Source organism: Desmodus rotundus, chromosome 2 (assembly GCF_022682495.2).
Source record: "Desmodus rotundus isolate HL8 chromosome 2, HLdesRot8A.1, whole genome shotgun sequence".
Lineage (NCBI taxonomy): Eukaryota > Metazoa > Chordata > Mammalia > Chiroptera > Phyllostomidae > Desmodus > Desmodus rotundus.
In genome coordinates this window covers 153,942,582-153,957,042 of record NC_071388.1, presented here as the reverse complement: position 1 = coordinate 153,957,042, position 14,461 = coordinate 153,942,582, and the positions used below count along the sequence as shown (strand labels likewise).

General features: G+C 37.7%; 1 protein-coding gene across 1 annotated transcript in view; it reads left to right on the top strand.

The window, feature by feature from the left end:
• The window catches only part of LOC112322245 (sodium channel protein type 1 subunit alpha), a 113,887-nt gene extending 106,847 nt beyond the window's left edge, over positions 1-7,040 (top strand). The window contains exons 27-28 of the mRNA XM_024579844.3: positions 828-1,098; positions 3,764-7,040. Of these exons, the coding sequence (XP_024435612.2) occupies positions 828-1,098; positions 3,764-4,941 (1,449 nt within the window). The 3' untranslated portion in view covers positions 4,942-7,040. The remainder of the gene's footprint in view (positions 1-827; positions 1,099-3,763) is intronic.
• The last annotated feature ends 7,421 nt before the right edge of the window (positions 7,041-14,461 follow it).

Below are 14,461 nucleotides of genomic sequence, written 5' to 3'. Positions count from 1 at the left end.
ATTAGGACATTCATAATATGCTAGCCAACAGTTGCCCCTTAGAATGATAAATAATATATACTTTCCTTTGTTAGGCCTTACCAGCAGAAGTAGACATGAGTCAACTGTGTATAGGGAAAATTTAAGATAGAAGATATCCTCAGAATTCCTCAGTGACCTAGGGAAATGACCAGACAATAAATAGCCTGCATGACTGACAGTGGCAGAACTGGGGAGCAGAACCACAGATCAGTGACACGAGATGTGAATTTTTGACATCAAAGCATAAGGAGCTCTTTTCTGGTCTGAATATCACTGTGTAGGCTCAAAATTCTGTGTCTGACAATGTCAGCAATGACTGTGTGGGGGAAGAACATCAGTACTGCCGTACTTGTACTTTGAATGATAATGTAATAGGTGTGTCCTGGAAACTCGGAGGTCCCTTGAACAGTTCTTTGAGAATAAGACAAATGAAGTGTTAATAGATACTGCATTTTGAAACAGATGCATGATGCAACGGATCATGGGACATATTGGTAAAACAAAATAAAGCAGGTTTCTTAACTTCTCATGATCTCACTATGTTAATATGCATTTTGTGTCTCTGAGATAAGTGTATTAATATGAAATGTTTCTTATGAGAAGTCTGCTTTTGACAGGGGTTTTATTGTGGAATGCACATGGTAAATAGCAACTGAGATAACTGAATTCAGATCATCTCTTAAAAATTCAGGGCCAGTGGTTACTCAGTACAGTACCAGAGAGTCAATGGAGAAAAGTACTTATATAGATGTTAATGTGTACAGAAAAATCCCTCTGTTGCTAAAAGCATTTCTGTTTCTCTACAGAACAAATTTCAAGGAATGGTCTTTGACTTTGTAACCAGACAAGTTTTTGACATCAGCATCATGATCCTCATCTGTCTCAACATGGTCACCATGATGGTAGAAACAGATGACCAAAGTGAATATGTAACTAGCATTTTGTCACGCATCAACCTGGTATTCATCGTGCTATTCACTGGAGAGTGTGTTCTGAAGCTCATCTCCCTCCGCCATTATTATTTTACCATAGGCTGGAATATTTTTGATTTTGTGGTTGTCATTCTCTCCATTGTAGGTAAGAAGTATTTACAGTTTCTCTAGTCAGCTCAATAAAAGTGGGAATAATCAAGTTTAAATTAGAGGTCATCTGGGTCCTCACAGATTACCACTGTGAGTATCTTAATGTATTTCATCCAGGTGTGTTTGTTTTTCTTAGAAAATGAATTTCCTGCTGTATATACAGTATTGTATCCTATTCTGTCCATTTTAGACACTAGGTCTATTATTTGTCAATATACTAAAGTTTCATTCATTTGAATTAGAAATATACTATTAACTAAGATTAAAATGTTTTGACATGTTGAAATCAAATAGGCTATACATTATCTAGATTCTAGATGGCTCTCTTTAGAAGAAGACTAGGAATTTAGTCTGATAGTTAGGAAATACATTGCATCAGAGATATGGGCATAGAATAATCAGCATTTAGATAGGAGTGGAAGTTGATGGCAAGACAAGGAAAAGCATAGAATGAGAAGGGAATAAAAATAAGAATAAAATGTTAGCAAATGCATATAGTAGGTTCTTTAAAGGTGTCATGTAGAGATTTTCTAGATTACCCTGAAATGGGCTTATAGTAATGATGCACAAGAGAAGTGAGGCAGCGCGGAATAGTGTTTCATCAGTCCTATATTTCAAGCCTAGAATGTGCAACAGGTCACATGAGCAAGAGCTCATCTCATTCCAGGAACAGTTCTAGCTCCGGTGAAATGAAGTTTGTCCATGGGCATGAAGTATTCATTCTCTCCTAAACCAGATGATATGAGTGGGTCAGCATTTAACCATCCAATATGTGTCACCTTTTTTGGTCAGATATTTATGTCATTTCCCCCTCTGAAGAAGTTGGCCCTATATCCAATTCTTATTTGCATGTAGCCTTTGATTCCTACACTAATCCATAGTGTGATCAGTTTTGGATGGGGTGATAAGGTTGTACACACCACTTTCTCAATTTCTCTCTCTCTTCCTCTCTCTCTCACACACACCATGACACATACATACACAATACGCATACTCATGTAGGCCTACTTATCCTTTATAGACTAAGACAGTCTAACTCAAAGGCACTTAGTTTCTTGAGCTCCCCTTCAGTACAACTATTATTTCATGGTTTAAAAGGCAAATGGAGTGTTTTTTCATGTACCCATGAAATAAGGAGCTCCTACCCTTTGCAACAGCATGGGTGGAACTGGGGAGCATTATGCTAAGTGAAATAAGTCAGGTGGCAAAAGATAAATACCATATTATCTCACTTATAAGTAGAACCTAATCAACAAAACAAAGAAATGAGCAAAAGAGAACCAAAGACATGAAAATAAAGAACAAACTGACAGTGACCAGAGTGGAAGGGGAGGGGGTTAACAGGGGAAAGAAGGGAAGTGGGCAGTTGAGGAGCATGAATAGAGGACTCAAGGCCATGGACAATTGAGTGGGGGAGGATTGACTCTGGAAGTTGTGGGGAACAGGGCAGAGGAGAGCAATGGGGAAAAAGGTGGGACAACTATACCCAAAGAACAATAAGAAATAAAAAAATAAAAAGCAAATGGAGAAAGAAGTTTAAAAGAATAGGACTGAGAGACCAATTTCAGATACAAGAGACCAGAGAGAGCCTCAGCCTTGGATTCTTTTAGAGATGCACCAGAGCATAATAAATAAACATATAAGAATGTTATAGATGAAACCTAAGAAAGTGTTAAGTTTGTGGAGAGATTAAAATAGCATTAAAAACTGCAGATACTTTTAGATGTTTAAGGACTAAAAAGAGGATATGTGATTTGGCATTTTCAGAAAAATAATCATCTTCGTATAAACTTGTTCTTATATTTTTGGCTAATACTGATTCAGCTAGAATTGAACACTTTTAACTTTTTATTTTTTTTAGATTCAGTCTTGGAATTGAAATAAGCTAAAAATAGTTTATAAACACCCCTCAAAGGCAAAAATTACTATAAAATGTTTACTGAACTGAATGTAGTCTTAGCTCAGACTGCGATTGCCAATTACCACAGATTAGGTGTCCTGAACAACGGAAATGTATATTTTGAAGTTCTGAGGTTAAAAGACCAAGATCAAGGAGCCAACATGGTGGGTTTCTTATGCGAGCTCTCTTCCTGGCTTGTAGATGGCCACCTTCTCACTGTGGCCGCACAGGGCTGGGGAGAGGGCGGGGCTCGGAGAGAGACAGCAGCTCTCTCATGTCTCCTCTGATTAAGGCACTAATCTACCATGAGGGCCCCGCCCTCATGACCTCATCTATACCTAATTATTTCCCCGAAGGCCTTATCTCCAAATACTATCTCAAGGGGAGTTAGGACTCTAACGTATGAATTTAAGGATGAAAAATTTGTCTATAGCAAATATTGAGTTAATGTCGAATGTCAAAATTATGGTTTATTTATAACATATACTATATACAATTATATACTATATAACATATAGTATACACTATATATGTTATATAGTTATATAACATATGATATACTATATAACATATAGTATATAATTGTATATACTATAGTATATACAATTATATACTATATGTTATATATGTATGTCAAATTTAAGATTATGTAACCACATTTCAGTGCTCTGAACTTTGCCTTGGAGACTTGACAGAAAATTAATTATTTTCATTGTAACTTCTTCACTGGTTGGCATTCTCATTTTCTTCTTATCTATAGGCATGTTTCTGGCTGAGCTGATAGAGAAATACTTCGTGTCCCCGACCCTGTTCCGAGTGATCCGCCTTGCCAGGATTGGCCGAATCCTACGGCTGATCAAAGGGGCAAAGGGGATCCGCACACTGCTCTTTGCTCTAATGATGTCCCTCCCTGCACTGTTCAACATCGGCCTCCTGCTCTTCCTGGTCATGTTCATCTACGCCATCTTCGGAATGTCCAACTTTGCCTATGTTAAGAGAGAAGTTGGAATTGATGACATGTTCAACTTTGAAACCTTTGGCAACAGCATGATCTGCCTGTTCCAGATTACCACCTCTGCTGGCTGGGACGGATTGCTGGCACCTATTCTTAACAGTGGACCTCCAGACTGTGACCCTAATAAAGTTAACCCTGGAAGCTCAGTCAAAGGAGACTGTGGGAACCCATCTGTTGGGATTTTCTTCTTTGTCAGTTACATCATCATCTCCTTTCTGGTGGTGGTGAACATGTACATCGCTGTCATCCTGGAGAACTTCAGTGTTGCTACTGAAGAGAGTGCAGAGCCCCTGAGTGAGGATGACTTTGAGATGTTCTACGAGGTTTGGGAGAAGTTTGATCCTGATGCCACCCAGTTCATGGAATTTGAAAAACTCTCTCAGTTTGCAGCTGCTCTTGAACCCCCTCTCAATTTGCCACAGCCAAACAAACTCCAACTCATTGCCATGGATTTGCCCATGGTGAGTGGTGACCGGATCCACTGTCTTGACATCCTATTTGCTTTCACTAAGCGGGTTCTGGGGGAGAGTGGAGAGATGGACGCTCTCCGAATACAGATGGAAGAGAGATTCATGGCTTCTAATCCATCAAAGGCCTCCTACCAGCCAATTACTACGACTTTAAAACGAAAACAAGAGGAGGTGTCTGCTGTTATTATTCAGCGGGCTTACAGGCGCCACCTTTTAAAGCGAACTATAAAACAAGCTTCCTTTACATATAATAAAAATAAAGTCAAAGGTGGGGCTAATCTTCTTGTAAAAGAAGACATGATAATTGACCGAATAAATGAAAATTCCATTACAGAAAAAACTGATCTGACCATGTCCACTGCAGTTTGTCCACCCTCCTATGATCGGGTAACAAAGCCAATTGTGGAAAAACACGAGCAAGAAGGCAAAGATGAAAAAGCCAAAGGGAAATAAACAAAAACAAATACAAATAATTGGGGTACTATTTGTTTACAGCCTGTGAAGGTGATGTATCTTTGTCAACAGGACTCCTTTAGGAGGTCAATGCCAAACTGACTGTTTTTACACAAATCTACTTAAGGTCAGTGCCTACAATAAGACAGTGATCCCTTGTCAGAAACTGTGACTCAGTATAAAGGGGAGACAACCTTGACAGGAGGTTACTGTTCTCACTACCAGCTGACACTGCTGAAGACAAGAGACAAAGTGGCTACTCAGACTGTAGGGACCAGTTCCAAGGGGTGCAAACCTATGATTTGGGTTGTTTAACACGAGACACTTTAGTGTAGTAATTGTATCCACTCTTTGCATTTCAACTGCCACATTTGTCACATTTTTACAAAATCTGTTAGTGAATTCATCTTTTTTTTAATCCATATGTTGTTTATTAATGTGACTATTTTTGTAAACGGGGTTCCTGTTGGGAAATAGATTAACGGACCTCTTTAACAGGTATGCCACTGGGACTAAAGGCAATCACGTGGCCCTCCCATCTGATCAAAGACGTGGTTTGCATGAGGGCATGCTACACTTAGAGATCATGCATGAAAAATAAGTCACAAGGAAAACAATGAGTTCGTAAATTCCATCCATGTTTCTGGGAGGGGTAATTAGTTGATCATTGGAGGTGCTTTGCTCATCTTGTTTTTATTTATTTATTTTTTTCAAATCCAGCCCCTAGACCAAGTAGATCATTTGGGGGGAAGGGGTTGGCCATTAAATCTTAGCAGATGCAAACTTCATTCAAATGTCTGGAATCATAAATATTATGTTTCTGTTTGTTGTATTAAAAAACTGAATGATGAGCATCGCTTCTCCCCTGAAGACTGACTGAATTGACCAAAAGAACCCTTTATAAATTTCTGCTTAATCCTGCACTTTGTTTAGCCATCTTCAACTCAGCAAGGTCAACACTGTACATGTTAATGAAATGCTATTTATTATGTAAATAGTCATTTTACCCTGTGGTGCACGTTTGAGCAAACAAATAATGACCGAAGCACAGTATTTATTGCATCAAATATGTACCACAAGAAATGTAGAGTGCAAGCTTTACACAGGTAATAAATGTATTCAGTACCATTATAGACAGTTTGGATGCTATCGATGCATGTTTATATTACCATGCTGCTATATCTGGTTTCTCCCACTGCTCAGAATCTCATTCATGGGAAACTATAAGCCAGTGGTAAAGCCAAGGACATTTTTCAACAGACTTCATTTCTTTAAGTCATTAAGCAATAGTTTGCAGCAGTTCAATAGCCTTTTGGTTCTTTTTAAATTTTAAGTGGGTAACATATGGTGTATAGCCCGACTGTACAGATATGTTAAAAAACAAACAAACAAACAAAACACTGCTTAAGCTGTTAAAAATGTGTTTAGAATTTTATAAGCAAATATAAATACTGTAAAAAAAGTCATTTTACTTTATTTTTCAGTATTGTGTACATAAATGTGAAGAGGAAATTATCTCCAGGTTGACATCACGATCACTTTTCTTACTTTCTGTCCATAGTACTTTTTAAAGGAAGACATTTGCTAAAAAAAGAAATGAAAACAAGAATGAGTAGTTGTATATTTTGGCTTTTTTATTACATTTGCTAATTTTAAATTATTTCATAATTTTAAGGGGCGTAATTGGTTCATGACTCACATTCAAATTATGCTTTGCAATTAGAAAAGGGTATAAAATTTTATTTACATTTTTGGTAGTGCCTGCACTAAGGTAGTGTTTATTTTTTTCATTTTTTGTCCTTTTTTTCTAACTTCTTTTTACATTTTTATTCCTTTGGAGTCATGCTGCTTTAGATTCCTCTAAACATGATGTGGGTCTCACATTTTCCCCACTAAAACGGAGAGTAGTAAACTTACATAGTCAGTTACATCAGGACGTTTTGTGTTTCTTACAGAAAAAGCAAATCATAGGTTCCTCTTTTTCTTAAAACTACTTAGATAAACTGTATTTGTGAACTGCATGCTGGAAAATGCTATTATTACCCTAAAAATGCTATCCAACATTAAAAATGTGCAAAACTAATAAAGATTACATTTTTTATTTTATCGTTTGCTCAGTTACTTTTTGTTAGTGTTTTATAGCAAGATGCAGATATTTTTAATCTACAAATTGGGGGAGAAGGGGCACTGAACACACACTAACACACAGACGGGCACGCACAAATGGGTCTGCCTGGGCTGACAGTGAGTGTGCCTCTGTTAGGAGAAGGAATGAATGTCAGAGCCTAAGCTGGTAGCTCCAGGAGGAAAAGTATGGAAACCCAAGTAATGGTGGATGGCCACTTGAGGCACAATAAGAAGACCTTAAATCTGTATTCCAAAAGTAAAAATTGTTGTGTGTGAGTTGGCTCTTGTGTTCGCACCTCCGGAGCCATACTTCCACATGCTTCTCCGCCCTGCTCAGAGTGAAGGTAGTTGTATGCACTGTATCAGTCTCATCAATCAATCTCTTTCTATTTAGCTCCCGGCTGCTTTGGCTAATGAGAAGCTCCCACAGGAAAGCACCAGTGGGAGAAGAATTAATTGGGTACTTATTCCCCAGATCCTTCTTTCCTGGGTTGCTCTTGGCTGGCAGTGGCTGCATTTGATCAACGGCAGTCATACTTTGGGTTGGATAGTGCCCTCTTACGAAGAGAGCTGCTTCCTTGGGGATCTGCTTGTTCATCCCCGCCTTGCCCTCTGAGACCTGTGACTGGACTTCCCTGTTCCTCATAACTTTTCCCTGACCTTGCCATCGCCTTTTAAAATGCCCCCTTCATGAAAATTTTCTCTGTTGCCTCATTTTGAGATGCCACCTGTATCCTGCCTGGATAATATGGTGGTGAAGGAGTTTTTGAAAGTGTGCAAGAGACAAAGATTTGCCTTGAGTCAGTTTGGAGGCCTAACCTAACTGGCTTTGTATAGAGGAACAGTAACTGGGGGAACTACAATGGAGTCGAATGCAGAACTCACAGAGATCATGGAAGGTTGCTGGAGTGGTCCAGGCAGTAAAAGGACAGTCTAAAGAAGCTTATCTAATTTGGAGTCATATGATCCAAATTCTGGAGCTAAGGGTCGTCACAGCAGCACAGTCTCAGTCACCAAGCCTGACGGGAGAACACGGCCTTGACGAGAACACCGGGCCGCCGTGCACAGTGCTTCTCTCCTTCTACAACCTACTGACGCCATCTCCTCACAACATCGTGGCCCTAAAACAACATGACGAGGAATTCTGATTTATTAATGGCTGAAAAGAATTTCCTCTTTCCAACCAACATAAGTAAGGATTATAGAAGAATTTCTACAGATTTTTTATATTCCATCTTCACCCCGGTACTCATGAAATACAAAGGGGACTGATGAAACACAATCACATAAATCACCACACTCATTTTTCTATTACTTCACATAATATTTTTGTGCTAAAAAGTAATTTAATGTTCATGGAATGGAGTCATGTTAGTAAGACATAATAAACAGCTTGAAGGGGGCTCTTACTGGCCAAAATGGGCAATTTGACATCAAAATAAATAGCAATGGTAACAGGTTGTAACCAATTGAATAAAATAAGAATCTACCAGTATACACTGATATAAATAAATGGCAAAAAGAGAAAACCTCTCCCTTACAGTTGAATGTCAGCTAACAAATGTAGTAGAATTAATGGACTTAGAAAGTCACCATTTGGCTGTCATTGAGACAATCTATTTGTGGAAGAATAATCAATGAATACTAAATACTCATGAGTGATTTCAGTGAAGAATAAGAAATTTACATTGTCTGAAAGTATCTCTTCTGTACTAATTTAAAATTTTTTAAAAAGAAGAAAGTTTACAGTGGAGAAATCTAGTGGACACTACCTTTAAAGATAGCATCATCAATTATGGAACTGACTGTACTGAAAAAGACATATAATTTTTTTGGTATCCAGTCAAAATTGCATAAAGAGAATTTAACCATAAGGAAAATCAAATTGAGGACATTCTATAAAAAGAGGACTTAGCTCTTCAAAAATGTTAATGTTATAAAAAAAAAATTTTTAAAAAGGCTAAGGAACTGCTTGAAGTTAAAGAACCATGAAAAGTAAACACAATGTTTGATTCTGGATTGGACACTGGATGGGGAACATAATAGTGATTATGGATATTACTGAGAAAACTAAGTTTGAGTATAGCCTATTAATTATTAACCTTCTAAAAGGGTTAATTTTCCTAATTTTATTGAATGTAGAGAGGCTATTATATCACCATAGGTAATATCCTTGCTCTTGGAAAATGCACACTAAAGTATTTAGGTGTGAATGGGATGATGTCTGCAACTCATTCTTGAATGGGCTCAAAGGAAATTAATTACGTGTGTGTGTAAATAAAGACACATAGATATAGATATAAATATGTGTGTCTTTGGGGAAGGAATGATTTTTTGTTGCTGTTGTGTCATTGAAGTAGTGTATGTATATGTGTTCACTCTACACAGCATGTGTGTTTTTGGTATCCTAGAATTCATAATTTCTACCCTCAAAATTAGATATAATTTTCTACTTACCTTAAGGAAGACTATTTTAACTACTATTCTTGTTTCCTGGAAGTCATCTTTCTGAAGATCACTCAAATGATTACATTCTTTACCCTTCATGATAATTTTAGTATTGCCAAAAATAAAACTATTTTAGCAGAAATCTTTAGGAGCCATATCATCTGAATTCTGGTGATTCTGTCCACGCCATAATGAAAGGTAGCTGGCTTACTAGCTGTCGGAGCTGGGGCCCAGACATTGTTTGGGTGTAGACTCATCACCCCAAACATAGTTCCATAGACCAGCACCCCATGACAAGATTTTCATAGGCCTACAGTTGATCCAGGAAATTAAGAATGATGTTTATATTAATAATAAATATTTATAAAGCTGAACATTTCAATTTAAAGATTATATTGTAAAAGTGCATCTTTGAAATTATTTTTTAAAGACTAAAATTATTTGTATGTTATAGCGGGTTATTTGTTTTAATATTTATTTGCCCAAATGAAAAACTGGCAACCTTGTGTTGGTCCTCCTATTTATTTGTGTTGTACTGGTGCACACAATTGAGGGTCTAGAAACTGCTGGGTTAGACAACTACTCAGCCTCTTAAGTGCATATGATTGTATGTGTTACCAGAAAGTTCTGATACTAGAATTATGTAAGCTGTATTAAAGACAGGAAATATGTCCTATAATTGCATATTCTGTCACATATGCACTGAAATGTCATGTTGTTATATAAGAAAATAAATGTTTCTGAATCACTGTGAATTTATTAAAATGTTCATAATCAAAAATATTACTTCATTCAGGTGCAGCTGATAGTACATTTCTTCCTGGCATATGGGATAGTCTATGGAGCTGTCAATTAACATCGATTCAATCAGTGTGGCAGCAAAGGCGCTAGAGGAGGAAAATATTCCAGGCATCCGAATATTGCTGGGAAGTTGCATCACCAAGAAATTCTTAACATCACAAGTGGATAATCTGCAATATCAACTCTATGTTGCTCAAGTTCTTTATCATCCCCTCAGAACACCCATGTTAGCAGATAACTCTGGCTTTTACTTTACCAAGAAACATGAAGATAGTGTTATGAACTTCACCTTCTTTCCTCTCCAAGGAAAAATGTCTTCCTTCCCTTCCATTCTATCTCCTTCCCTTCCCTTCCTTGCTCCTCTCTTTGCTGTCCTTTCTTCCTTTCCCCCCACCATTCCTTCTTTTCCCTCTCTCCTTCTCCCTTCCTCTTTCCTTTCCCTCCTATTTTTCCAGGGATCATTTTCCCCCATTCATTTGCACATACACTGCTGGCTTGCTCCATGGATTATTCTCTCTTGTATCTATTCCCTGCCTCTTGATCACTCTTCTTTGTCTGGATTTGCACTTTCAAAAAAATTTTCGAATCCCAAAAAATAACTGCTCAACCCTGATGCATCTTTACCCACTGTCCAGTTATTTCATTTCTTTTAAAAATTATCTTCTAAAATCAGGGTTCTATATGTACCACCATACTCTTACTTGAATTTAATTAAATCTAGGTCCCAATGGTATTTATGAGAAAATTTGACTGTGAATAATCTTGTTGACATAGCACTTTGAGTTTTCAAAATGCTGTGCTGACTATTATCCTTCTCAATACCATTGGGAGGAAAGGACTGGAAAGTACAAAACGTGGATATAAGAACAAAGACTCTTGCTATCTGGAACAAGGCTGCCCCCACTCTCTTCCTGGTTTTCGTGAGGCACCTCTCCTTGGCTCAATGTTTATTTAGAAAAGCAGGATGTTCATAGAGTTATTCAATGTTAACTGTAGCATTTTGTTTGTTTGTTTGCTTTCCAGGAATGTAACCCTTATTTATAAAGGCATGGAGACCAGAAATTTATTAAAATAAATTTATGGGAAATTAGATTTTGTGTGAATTCTTCATGAAAAATATATTGTCTTAGAAAATTTCATGCTCAGTAAACTATTAATGACGTCCTTAGCCCATGTTAAACTTGCCACAATATGTGGGTGTTTCATAGGAAAGCATCAAGATCCAGGTCTTTCTTTCTTTTCTCAAGCTGTGTGAAATAAATTGTGACTGACAGGTTCAAATATCAAATCAATGCCAAATTAATTCTTTCAAAGCACCTTTTTCTCTGCTTAATGCTTTCAAGTCTGGCTCTTAGTACCATTAGCCTACAATTAGCCAAATTCAAAGATCTTTTCTCAGTCATCATCATATTTTACAGATTTTTAAAATTTGGTGGTGATGATCATCATCACCTCCTTCGTTAAATTGTATCTTCCTTCGCCTTCCCTAAAACTAAATAACTATTCTAGGCCTCTTGCATTTTAGATTCTTTGCCTCTACTGTTTCTTAATTTTCGTCTCCTTTTAGATTTATACTGCTGCATTGACCTTTTTGCTGAGCTTATGCTGCAATTCCAACTGTTGGTCATTTATACTCGAATATTCAGCTATCACCATCAACTAAACGTGTCCAGATCTGATCTGACTGTATTCTGTTCCTTCAGCCACCAATAGCACTAACGTGTTTTCCCAGTATGTTATTGTTTGGGTTATGCTTCTAGCTCAGCAAAGGAAGTAAGTACAAATTTACTCGATGGGAGAATGCGTGGATGATTATAATGGTAAGTTCTGATCTGGGTTGAAAGAATCAGAGGGCGAGGGCAGTGCCAACACCAGAAATACTATAGAATTGTGGTACAAAGTGTGGGCTCTGAAACTGGATTTTTCTGGGTACAAATATCAACTAAATTACCAGCTAAACAACTTTGAAATTTTCTTAACCCCTCTTTGCCTCAATTTTTCATCTGTAAATGGTAAAAATTCATGTGAGGATTAAATGAGTTCATACAAGCAAAGTTTTCAGATCGACAGTTCCAAGTATGTAGTAATTACTATATGTATTTGCTCTGATGGTGATGACTGAAGACATATGTGAGACGGAGAAACAGGATGGCATGTTCAGAACATTCACAGAAGTTCAATATCGCTGAAGTGAGAAGTGAGCATTGACAACGAGCAAGAGGCAAGCCGGGGCCAGATATTGAAGAATCTTAAATGCACGTCAGGGCTTGAGCCTTAATGTATGGTGATGAAGAATCATTAAGGCATTTGTAAAAAAGTGAAGGTAGAGGGAAGGTGCTAGTTAGAGCAGATTTTGACTTTTAGAAAAAGGAAACAGAAAGTGGGGACATAATTTAGGAAGCTACTGGGGAAAAAATCAAGCAAGCAGTGATGAGACATAAGCTTTGACTACCTTCCTCATCTCTTTTCTACCTCCTGAAACCAAATCCTCCCCTCAGGATTCAGTGACAGCTTCCTTGTTTCTTATCACTGGAAGAGAATTTCATCTCCTATGAACCCAGTGAGATTTCGATGTACACAAGCAAACTCGAACACTTTTGATACTGAAGGAGGGGACTATTATTAATTATGCTAAAACAGTGGGCATACGTGAGGACTCTCTAGGCAGACCAGGACCGCACATATGCCACGTGTAGGCCATTTAAACTGCCTCGATGCTTGGAATATGGGTTTCCTCCTCTTCTCAGCCTTCTCCTCCACTTCTGCCACAAGAACACGCACATCAGATACTGTCCGATAGGCAGAAACTGGCTTTAAATACTTTGTATCCGTTATAGTGCTTTGTGCACAGAAGGTGCTGGGTAGGTATTTAGTAAATGAGCAAATACTTAATTAATTTTTAGCATTTTTTAAATTGTTCTTTTTTAAAAGTTATGTACTCCTCTAACAACTTTTCTTCTTCTATACTATATCAGAGGGCTGTCATTATGTGTAAAATATATAAAGTAATAGCATATCACAAAGGTTACAGATAAAGTTCGGCCTTACTGTACTATGGTGATACATGTATATAGGGATATACTAGGTCTGTCCAGAAAAAGTCCAGCCACTATTAATATAAGAAAAATGGTTTGCATGGCATTGATGTAACCTGGCAGACAAAGAGAGAGGGCTGGAATGCACATGCGTGAATGATGATGACTTCACTGTACCAGTCAGTGGGGGCAGTGGACACCATTGAGTGAGCACCTGTACTGTGTGGCTGTCACATTCAAAATGACTGAAAGAGTAGAGCAAGGAATCTGCATCCAATTTTGCATTAAGCTTCAACATTCCTCTACAGAAACTATTCAGATGGTTCAGAAGGCCCCAGCTATGGGCAACTGGTGACTATCAGCTTTATCACAACAATGCACCTGCTCATGTCTCTTGCCTCATGCAGTGTTTTTTGGCAAAACATCAAATCACTCAGGTGACTCAGCCCTGCTGTAGCCCAGATTTGGCAACCTGCAACTTCTGGCTTTTCCCAAAACTTAAATCACATTTGGAAGGGAAGAGATTTCAGACCATTAGTGAGATTCAGAAAAATATGATGGAGCAGCTGATGGCAGTTGGGAGAACTGTGTGAGGTCCCAAAGTACCTACTTTGAAGGTACGTCATTGTCCTATGTACAATGTTTCTTGTGTCTTATATCTTCTTCAATAAATGTCTTTTTCATATTGCATGGCTGCTTACCTTCTGGACAGACCTCGTATATATAACAAACATTTAAATGAACATATATTACATCCATAAGAGCACATAGACTCTTTCTCTATTACCTATAAGAAATAAGCATAGGTGTAAGTGTAGGTATAGGTATACATAGATACATATATATATATTTCCAAGGTATAGGAGTCTATAAATTTATTTTTAACCCTTTAGCATTTAAGGGTTATGTAAAGCTTGTTGGAAAGCTTTGCTATGGTGGAACTATTGAACTTACCATTTTAAATTTATTCCTCTAAAAGGAATTAAGGCTTCTGGACTTTGCTTTCTCTTCAGCATCACTTGGCCTGATTCTAGTCTGCATTATTAATGCTCATCTTTCATAGAGGATGGTGAAGAAATGTCTCGTTCAGCAATATCTCTTGAAGTCAT